Raw genomic sequence first — 11,532 nt, 5'->3', positions numbered from 1 at the left:
CTACTGCCAACTTATACCCATAGCCTAACATTTTAAATCATGATTCTGTACTGGTTCTCAATTAATGTCATTTAGAATGGCCTTTTTTCCATCACTTAAGACATGGAGTTATTAATACCTGTCTTAATAAAGACATGGGGAAAAAAAAACCTATGTGAAAAGCACTTTATAATTTATGCTGTTACATGAACCAAGATTTCCATATAAATTACATTGCTTTATTTATAACTGGGGATTTTTTTTCCTGTATATTATTATAACTAAAGCTCTGTAACTATTCAGAAATATCCTTGTAAAAAGAGAATCATTATTTATATATGTCCATTTTTGCCTAGGAGAACCGTAGAGAGAGTATTTATCATGGATTAATACCTTTGCAACTTGTAGGAATATCAATCGAAAATAAATGTTCTCATTATATTAGGTTAAAATATTATTTTAATTTTCAAAGTACCATTGTGACTTTTTTTTTTCCTTAACTATTCACAAGGAATTGAAAGTTCAACTTTCTCAGATTCTAGTAGGAGTCTGATTCCTCAGGTTAATGTTTTCTGCCCAGGATTCAGTTTCAGAACTAAATTAAATGAGTATCTATTCCAAGCATACTTGCATACTTTGGTTCATGCTTTATCAGTGACAGACTATCATTTAAGTGAAGACCTTTAGTCACTGTGATTTGAATTAAACTGCAAGTCTCACAGCTCCTTTCAAGTTTTGAGTTGCCAGATGCCTGTATGTTTGTACACACACACACACACCAATTTTCCTCTTTGGAATTTTAACTCTCCCTTATGGGATGTTAAACTCTCTCTTTACTCCCAGGGTTACAAGGCTAATTAAATCACAAATGTAATGTTTGCATCATGATTTAACTTATATTTTGTCTTCAAAAATGGTCTTTTCTTTAACCATAGGCACATTCTACACATTTGTGATCCTTAGGGACTACAGAAAATATAGTGGTTTGAAATTTTTTTACATATCTTATAACAGTTTTGTGATGCTCTATAAACACTGCAAATCTGCTATTTATTTGGCATGTTAATATAATGGAAACTACATAAGGTCATGGACTTATAATGTGTTTATGATGAAATTACTTCCACAAATTACTATTTAATGTTAATAAATGTTTTCCAAAAATAAGTACATTCTAAGAGATAAAAAGCTACATGGACTATTCACTTTAAGGTACACATGGGTTACTTTAAAACATTCTACTAATGATAGCTCATTTATCATTAATTAGTACCTTGGTTTTCTTTTAATTCAGTGCATAACCTTTGCAAATCTCATGTATAGAATTTTGTCTCCCAGGAAACATGAGACACTCATCACTTAATTCCTGACTATATGTAGCTTCAAAATGGTCAGAGACATTTCAGCATGTAAAATATTAACCAAGTGGGGTTATCATACTTTGTGGGTAAGTTTCAATGAAGAGGGAAGCCTCACTTTTCAGAGGAAACTACAAGCTATTTCAAAGTCAATTCTTTAGTTAGGAAAAAACAAAACTAATCAGAAATCATAAAGATATTTTATGAAAAAGGGAAATTGTTTCTGCCAGCGTTCCTTTGACTAGGAAACCACAGTAAAAAAAAAAAAAAAAAAAAAAATGATGAGGAACTGTGACGTTTTCTAGTCTCATGTAGAAATTTCAAAATGATAAGTTGTTGCAGGATCTCAGGAAATTGAGGTCCTGAGGAGTTGAACTGCCTCGCAACAAGAACACCAATTAATCTGCAGATTAGGACCCAGGCTGGTGCTGACCTATTATACATTTTCTGAATCAGAACTTTCACAGAGGTGCAGCAGCCTCTTATTTACTAACTTCATTCTGAAAAAAGGTAGCCCTCGTAGGGTGATAGAAATAGGGTCACCTATTTCCTAAGAGAGGCTTACACACCTTTACCAATTTGGATTTAGTTTCTGAAAGAAGTTAACGATGCCTCCTCCATTTTGGAGTACTTTCAGAGTCGAATGTAGAATACGCATGCTTTTCATTGTTGGGTTTTCCAGAGATGTCCATCGTTTACTTAAAATATACACAAGATGCCCTGGGTCATTAACTTTTTTGTTTATGTGTTTAATACTCGACACGTGGTGGAGAGAAATTCCACTTCCCTGCACCTATATTTCACTTAAAAACTGAACATCTCTCTTCATTCGTAACGAAAACACCTCATTCCATTTCCTCCTGCCTGCCTTTTCCTTCCATTTTTTCCGCCACATGGCCTTTTGCCACCGTCTCCCTCCTACCCCACCTTCAAGAAGCATCTTCCCTTCTTCCGTCTCCCGATGGCTTTTGTCCCTTTCGGCTTCCAGATCACGGCCCGGAAGACCAGCAGAAAGACCGTGCGCATGCGCCCTAGCTCGCCACCGATTTGCTTCCTGTTTGGTCGGCCGGTTCCTTTCAATTTCTGACTTTGCAGCGGCCGTGGCGTTGCAAGTCTCGCGATATTTATTGCCGCCGGTGGGCGCGAGCTGCAGCTTGTTTCTGGCGGGCCCTTTTAGCTTTATTTGTCGCCTGCACTGCTTGTTTGCCCGGGACCTCCGGGCCGAGTAGCATGACGTCCGCCTTAGAGAACTACATCAACCGTATCCTCTGGTCAGCAGCCGTAATCTCCAGGGCCGCGGCGGGGTTCCCGTAGGAACTGGAGCGGGACCCATGCGAGGGAGGCAGGGGGTAGGGATCGGGAGAGGTCGGGGTGAGGGTGAGAGGGCTGAGTATCTGGAGCCACCAATCCCGCGTCTGGGGCTTGGCCCGCAGCTCCTCTGAACCCAAAAGCTCAGTGTAACTATTCGGAACTTTTCTCTGTATAAGAATGCCCTATTGATTCATTCTTACTCTTTTTCCTAAGGCATTCATGTTCAAGTTTGGAAATAAGATGAGCAGTTGTCTTAGCGATGTTTGTAATGTTTTGTAAATCTATTTATTGTTTTATTCACGGGCTTTGCTCTTTGTTCCAGGATAACAGAAAATTTAAAGTTGTCCCACAAATGGAATTTCTTCCCCATTCCACTTGAAGTCTCAACTTCTTAGTAGAATAAAAATTGCTATTCTAAAAGGTTATAGGAAAGGACAAATTAAAAAAAAAAAAACTTGAGTTTTTTAAAGTAGTCTTTGCAAGCGTTACTGTTTTAAAGTCCTAGGACAAAAACAAAACGTGCTCATGTACAAATTGGAGACATTGTTAAATGATGGAAGTATTATTATTATCTTGTGACATTAATTACATCATCTTTTTCGTTTGAATTCCAAAAATCATATCCTGGAAGACAGCTGTCTTAATGTGCCTGAAATCGTGTAACGTTCATTAATTTACGTGCCTCATTTTCATTTTGTAGATGAAGTATTAGTCCTAAGAAAGGGGGAAATATGTTGCTCAGAATCATAGATTGGCAACATTTTTTTTTTTTTTTGGTGGTGCCAGGGATTGAACCCAGGGCCTTGTGCATGCTAGGCAAACACTCTACCAACTGAGCTGTATCCCCAGCCCACCGATTGACAACTTTTCTAGAAGAAAAAAAAAGTGCCAAATTCGATGCCACCTGTTTTGAGACAGTATTTGCTGATCACATAAAGAGGTTTTTTTTTTTTTTTTCCTCTTCTTTTTTTTGTTTTTTTGTTTCTCTTTTTTGGGGGAGGGGGATGGGGCTCTTTATTTATTACAAAGGAAGAATTTAAAGAAGTTGGAAACTTAAGTTTTTTTGTATTGAAAATAGTGACTGTTGAATAGGTGGATTTAGGTTCTGTCTTCTTTTTTTCTTAATTAAAAGCATTTCTGTAACTAATCTAAGTTTTCACTTTGTATTCTTTAAGAAATGCTTTCCTTGATTCAGTTATCAGGAACTGTTGCTGTTATTACTTCTGATGGGAGAATGATTGTGGTAAGTGCTTGGCATTTTCATTCTCTGCGTTTGTGTGGTCTTTTTGGAAACCTCTGATCTCTGACGATTAATAAGTACATCTGTGTTGCAGTTTACCTTTGATTCAGCTTTTTGTCTCCTTGCTGACAATCCACATTTTCTTTACAAATAAATATTAGTGCATGGCACAAGGTATATAGAAAATAGATTGTGCCCTTAGAGAACTACTAGTCTAATATGCAGATCTGTATCTTACACCTATTTGTTTTCCGCTTCCATTTTTTATTTCCTTCCCCATTCGGTGCTCTGGTATTCAAAAGGAATAAATTTTTTTTTTTTTTTTTAATTTTGTGGTTGTTTCCTGGAAACTTTATGATTTAGATAATACATGCATGTAGAGTCATACTTACATATTCTTTAATAATGGGTATCCATCAGGTGATTTCATTGTTATGCAAACATCATAGGAATGTGCGTAGGCAGAGACAGCTATGACATCATTAGGTGATGTAATCTTATGGTATCACTGTAGTATTTGTAGTCCATTCTTGATTGAAATATCGTGGTGTGTGATTATAATTTAATCCCTTGTTTACTCATTTTACAGTTTTTTTTTTTCTTTATATTCCTGTGATTCTTCTCAGTAGATCCTTTGTGACTGCAGTTGATCAAATACTGGACTATGCCATTTACTAAATGCATAGTATGTGCTAGGCACTTTGTAGGGGTATATTATTTAGTCTGCACTACCACCTTGTGAAGAATTACCCCCGTATTTTAGGTTGGGAAACAAGCTCAGAGAGTGAGTCATTTTCCTAGAGTCACAGCATTGAAAGTGACAGAAGCAAATGAGGATTTAAATTGGATTTGCTTCCAAAACCAAGGTTAATTGCCTTGCTTCCTCTTTAAGGAAGCAGCCATGGAATTTTTAGGTACCTCACATGGTATTTTGTCAAATATGGGCAGTTCGAAATATTTTAATGTCAACAGTATTATAGCTATCTTTGTGTAAGCACACTCTTAATGATGTTTGCCTAACAACGAAACCACCTAATGGATTGCCATTATTGATAGAATTTAAGAAGCCTATTGCTATGAATGGATGCTTACAAATAATTTTTTATTTCGAGAAAACCTTAAGTTTAGGTTTTTGTTTTTGTTAGGGTAGATAGTAATTTAAAAAGTTAATTTTATAGAAGAGGGAAAGCTATTTAAAAAGAGCATTTTGAGTCCTAAACTTCAATAGTTCTACATTACTTTGTCATAATAGTTACTTGATAACAGTAGTTCTGTGTAAAATAAAGCTGGGAAATTATGTAGGTGCTATAACAACAACCATTTGCTAACTAGTATAGTAATTATTGCATATTTTGTTTCTCTTCCAAATTCTTGGTTCTGAGTTTCTCCTTATTACATTCTGATTTTATATATTTTGATTTTCAAATCATGAAACAGTTTAATAGTGAGCTTGAGGTTAACCATTCAAAACCAGTATAAGTTGATGTTTCTTCAGAAACTTGAATAGCGTCTGAGTTACTGTGTTTGACACACAGAATACTGGCATCTAGAAAGTACTCATTAAGTATTAATTCTAACTAGCATTTGAAATTTGTATGTATTTATGAGTTAGATTTCAGTCTCTGAGAAAATGACAACTTATATTCACTTGCTATAATAACATGCAGTTTTTCAGTGGTGTGACTCTGGAGCTAGCCTTTTGTGATTTGGGACCTGGGTCTGCTACTTACTCTTCATGAGACCTTGAAAGATGCTTCTGTGGGCTTCTGTTTTTCTTCTATGAAATGGGCATAATTGGTTTTACCTCAAAGGGTAGAGGTTATTTGAGATAATGTGTACAGCATGTGTAGTACTAGTATGTAGTGTGCAGTGATATTGTTAAGTTGCTATAGTTGCATATTATCCCCCTTATTTATATATAATGTTTCCTTAAACCTCCCTAGATTTAATTTGTGTTTTTAGAATGTTAACTATTAGACTACATGAGCTTTATGCTACTTATTAGGAAGTACTCTGGCATATGTATCCTTTGTAAATCTCAACTCTGCACACTACTAAATGTGTGGTAAACTTTTTTTTTTCCTATCTTAAAGGTAAGTTCTGTGCCCTGGAATACTGGTGGTTATAAAGAAAATAATGAACTTATTTTTAAGATTGACAACTATAGTAGTTGTAAGGTCGAATTTGCACATTCAGTAAACAAGAATATTTCTCTTGGATGTTTTCTTTTTAGGGAACACTGAAAGGTTTTGACCAGACTATTAATTTGATTTTGGATGAAAGCCATGAACGAGTATTCAGCTCTTCACAGGGAGTAGAGCAAGTGGTATTGGGGCTCTACATTGTGAGAGGTGACAATGTGTAAGTAAAGTATGTTTCCTTTATTTTGGGGGGCAGTACTAATGATTGCTAGACAACCACTCTACCACTTGGCTACATCCCCACCCCTTTATAAAATATATCCTTTTAAGGTAGGTTAGAATTATACTATAGATAAGCTTCCTTGCTTTATAAAAAAGAGATTTTCCCCAAAATACCACACTGTATCATCCATACATAGATCATAATATGTTGCATTTGTTTTATAAATGTGACTTTTCTTGTATTTGTTTAAAGTAAGGAAAATTTATACATTTTATGTTGATTTTTGAGGAACCAAAGTGATCTTTCTGCAAATAAACCTTTACCTACTTAGATTTGTCCAAATATCTAATAGTTAAGTGTCCTGAATATTGTCTAAAAAGGGTGTGCTTCCTTGCACCAAATACCCTGACTTTCAGAGGAACATAAATACATTCCTAGGGTCCAAGGCTAGGGTTTAAAATGTCTTTGAAATCTATTTGAACAATTTTAAGTAATTCATGCTTTTTCATAATTCATTGATTTTTTTTTTTTTTTTTTTTTTTTGGGTGCTGGGGATCGAACCCAGGCCTTGTGCTTACAAGGCAAGCACTCTACCAACTGAGCTATCTCCCCAGCCCCTAATTCATTGATTTTTAAAGAATAATTGACACACTAAAGACATCCATGTTTATCCTGTGGTCTCAGTTAACTTGGGACATACTGATAATCCAGTTTGAGAATATTTTAGAAGTAGCATTTTAAGGAAAATCTGTAACTATATAGAGCAGTGCTGTCCAAAATGATTTTTTCAGATGATTGGAAATCTGTGTATTGTGTTTTTCACAATGGTAGCTATTAGCCATGTGTGGCTATCAAACATTTGAAAAGTGGCTGACCTGACTGAAGAATTAAATTTTAATATCATTTAATTGTCGTTTCTCCAACTGTAATAAAAAAGTTTAAGCCTTTGCCCTAGACCTATTGGTGTGCTAGAGCCAGCTTGTTTTGACTCATGTAATAGATTGTTATATTTTCAGGAATTTTGCAAACTAATTGATGTCTGCTGTAGCTTGAAATTGGCCATGGTGGGAGTATTTGCATGAAGGATATTAGTAAATGCTATAAATTAGCTTCATTTTTTTCCTCCAGAGAGCTGATTTTTTTAAAAACATTTATCAGTATTCCTTTAGTATTGTTTCCTGTAATGCTACCTTCAGATTATTTCTTGCATTTTGTCACTTAAATGTGCAGTTCACTAACTCATGAATATATTGTTTACTTTCTACCTTAAGTAGTTCAGTTTTATATGTTTTGGAAGAATGATACCAAATGCTTTGATTTGATGGATAAAATTTGAGAAATACATATAAATATATTTCAGAAATGTGTTTATTTTAACTCTGACTTTTTTTCCTCCATAAATAATTATAGTGCAGTCATTGGAGAAATTGATGAAGAGACAGATTCTGCGCTTGACTTGGGGAATATTCGAGCAGAACCTCTAAACTCTGTAGCACACTGAGGAAAAACTACATATATTGGACATCTAAATCTTGTACAGAAACCAGTTATTCTGAGGAAGATGTTTGGAAGTTTTAGGAATGTGTAATTGTGAATTTTGACTTCATATCGATTCACTGTAATATGTAAATTAAAATATTTCTACATTTTTATTGAAAAAATATTTTGCCTAAATTATAAGTGTGGTGGCTTGGTTTTATTTTTCTCTTAAATGATGTGGAAATTTAATGATTCTGAAAACAGAAAAAATCAGTACTCTGATATTTTAATATTTATGGAAAACTAATAGAAAAGAGGAATGTTTGCATTATATAATTTGTGCACACAAATAACATCAGTAATGTAAGCTATATGTGTTTCTTTTCCTGATTTTTTTTTTTTTTTTAAAGAACGTCACCAGATGGTGTATCTTGTCTTCTACAGGTTTTCAAGCCATTGTTATTTATCCCACTGCACTAATGGTGGTTTACCAATACTTTAAAAAGTTGCTCCCTAGCACTTATAGGTGTGGTTAAAATATGTTTGATGGGGGGAAAAAAAAATCTAACAAAATTTTAATAAGTTGGGCCAAAAATTAGAACTGAATATTAAAAATGACCAGAACAGGTAGGATTGATTATATTGGTAAAATCCTTGGATGCCCACCTAATATGTTAGATCTGAAAGTAGTATGAATACATTAATACTGAATTTAACCAACACTGTTTTATTTGAAAATATAAATTCCATTGTAGCTTTTAATTTTTAGAACTTGATAGATTTCTAATGAAAATTTTACTGTTAAATGTGGGTGTATAAACCTTAAGTTTATATTGGAGTAATGCTTGCCTTTCCTATTTCTATAAACCTGATCTCAGAAATAAACTCGTTTTTTTTTTTAAAAGAATATGTAGAAACAATGTAAGTAGTGTTTAGATAATCCAGGCTAGCTGACAAAAATTCTTAATAATTCATGTGTAGGCCAAAGTGTTTATGATGAGAATTATAAATTTACATTTTTAGGTTTTTTTTCACTATGGAAGTGCTTAAAATAGGGGTTGGAAACATTTTCTGTAAAAATCTAGATGGTAAATATTTTAGGCTTTGGAAGACATTTGGTCTCTGTCACAGTTACTCAACTGTGCTTTTGTAACACAAAAGCAGCCATAGATAGTGTAAAAATGAGTAGTCATGACCGAGTTCCAAAAAAAATTCGGGTCCAAAAACAGGCAGCCGGCTGGATTTGTCTCAAAGGCCACAGTTTGCTGACTGTTGTCTTAAACTACAAGGTTAGTAAGAAGAGATAATGGCTAATTTGTATAAATTCTGGAAAGGGCTCTTGGAATGGATCCTTTCATTGAATTTAGAGGTGAGTTTCATTCACATTTTTTAAATACTTTAAACTTAAGACATGATAGTTTGAGTTATAAATTAAACAAACCTTATAAAAGAAATTGGGATTTTTTTTTATTGTTTAGCAATCACCATGACCCTGGAATAACTTGGTTAATGTTCAGGAAGATAAGAGGTCTGGGAGGATTAAAAGCTAGTATTGGCTATTCCTAAATATTTGACCTTTGTAGTAGTGGTTGTTACAGTTGGGATCTGAACTGTCTCCTAGAGGTTCATGAATTGAAGGCTTGGTCCTAATGCAAGAATGTTCAGAGCTTTGGGAAAGTGACTGCATCCCGAGGGCTCTCACCTCATCAAGTAGATAAATCCACTGGCGGATTCATAATGTGATGGCATTATTGGGAGGTGGTAGAACCTGAAGGGGAAATGAAACCTCAGAGGAGGAAGTTCACTAGGAGCATCCCCAGGAAGGTGCATATTTTGTCCTTGTCCCCTTGGACAGTTTCCCAGTTGCTGTGAGGTTATCAGCTCTGCTCCACTACCTGCTCCCTGCCATGTTTTATCTTACTACAGGTCCAGAAACAATGCAGCCATTTGAACCTGGGCTGAATCCTCTCAAACCATGACCCAAAATAAATCTTTACTTCTAAGCATTTTTTTTCAGGTATTATTGTCACATAATGAAAAACTAACACAAAGGTTTTATAATTATTTAGTAATAGAATGAAAGTCATATAAAAGTGGGTAAAACAAGTTTAGTTAGGGACTGAACTAGATATTCTACTTTAACTGAACTAATTTCAACAATTAAAACTACAGAACATAGACTTTGTAAGAAAAATTCATTCTGATGGTACAAATGAATGGTCCAAAGTTAGATCTCCCCAAAATACTTGATATAGCAACATAAATTACATATAAATATGTAAACACAAACCATAGTCATTGCCCTCATGTTGGGGTTTTTTTTTTTTTTTAATTTATTTTTATTGTAAACAAATGGGATACATCTTGTTTCTCTGTTACTGTTGGGTTTCTAATATAATGTATCCTCTTTCAAATCTTAGATGTATTTTCCGGGTTGATGCTGGAAAGAACACTCCAAAAATATGAACCACTTTGTCCTTTTACTAATGGTGTATGGAGGACATGAAAATATACCAAATTTCATACTCAATTCTTTCCTGAATGCATATAGTCAGCTTTTTATGCTCACAATGAATTCAGATTGGATTTCTTTTTGTGTGAAATTGTAAGGGGACAACAACCATATGTGGTAATGTGATTAATATGCAATACCATGTTTTTTCTTTAATGAAACAAATTCTGTTACCAGTTTCTTACTGAGGCTCAAGTCAATTTTAACCTGTAATTGCCTCTGTGACTTGACAGGCACAAGGCAAAATCTGAAACCAACTTAATAAGGAGTTAAAAATATTTCTTGACAAGATAGTTTGTTTAAGGTTATTTGAAAAGGGCAATTAAATGACAATTTTTTTTCTTTTTCACTGAAAATGTACTATCTAAAATAATAGTTTAACATTGCTTGGACTGGGGATACAGCTTGTAAGTAGAGCACTTGCCTTCTAAGCATAAGGCCCTGGGTTTAATCCCCAGCAATGCAAAATAAATAATAATAATGACTTTGCTTTTAGGTTAAAGCACTTTTAATAACTTAAATGGTCTTATACTGACAATTTTGGCTTACATATTACAAGTCCTGATCCCAGAACAAGAGATACTAAATTCTTATTGATATTTGCTTTACTGAAAAGTCCTGTTTGAGATTTACAAAAAAATTCTGAAGTCTTAAGCTAACAATATGAGATGTAAGTAGGACAAAAACAACTTTTAGGTGTTATTTAATGCAAATTTAAGATAACTATCATTTTTTTAGATGAGTAATGAAAATTTATGTGAATAAGGAATAATAAACAGTCTCTTCATAATGACAGGTGAACCTGCTTTGTCTAGTAACTAGAGTTATATAGCAACTCTTAATTAGCAGTATAGTATGTTCTTGGCTTTCACCTTCAAAAGTAGTAGACAACTTTTTATTTACTGAATGCATATCATGTGCAAGGCATGATGCTAAGTCCTTAAAACAGTGGCCATTGTACACGTGGGGAAATTGAAGCTTAGCAGTTAGGTGCCTTAGTGTGTAATGGGAATCTTAATTCAACCGAATTTTTGTACTTACTACAGAAAGTATGATCTGAGAATGGAGCATCAGAAGTCTGATTGAGAAATACTTAGATCTAACTCAAATCTGAAAGCTGTCATGTGGGTCATTTTTACTGAAATTGCTTGAAATGCTTTAAAAATATTCTTGGGCCCTATTTTCTGATTGTGAGTCAATAGATGTGTACTAGGAAAGAAAGGAATATTTGCTAATAGCAAAAGAAAGCATGGTGGAATTATTAAAAGACCTAGCACTTTTGTGTGCCA

The 11,532-nt window shown here is 34.3% G+C and overlaps 1 protein-coding gene across 1 annotated transcript; it reads left to right on the top strand.

The window, feature by feature from the left end:
• Positions 1-2,401: 2,401 nt before the first annotated feature.
• Lsm8 (LSM8 homolog, U6 small nuclear RNA associated) lies at positions 2,402-7,754 on the top strand. The gene is made up of 4 exons (XM_047561838.1): positions 2,402-2,598; positions 3,851-3,891; positions 6,122-6,249; positions 7,663-7,754. Exons 1-4 carry the CDS (start codon positions 2,568-2,570, stop codon positions 7,751-7,753), a joined length of 291 nt encoding a protein of 96 aa, XP_047417794.1. The 5' UTR covers positions 2,402-2,567; the 3' UTR covers position 7,754.
• The last annotated feature ends 3,778 nt before the right edge of the window (positions 7,755-11,532 follow it).

Source organism: Sciurus carolinensis, chromosome 8 (assembly GCF_902686445.1).
Source record: "Sciurus carolinensis chromosome 8, mSciCar1.2, whole genome shotgun sequence".
NCBI lineage: Eukaryota > Metazoa > Chordata > Mammalia > Rodentia > Sciuridae > Sciurus > Sciurus carolinensis.
The sequence above is the reverse complement of the archived record's forward strand: the minus strand, read 5'-3'. Positions and strand labels throughout refer to the sequence as shown.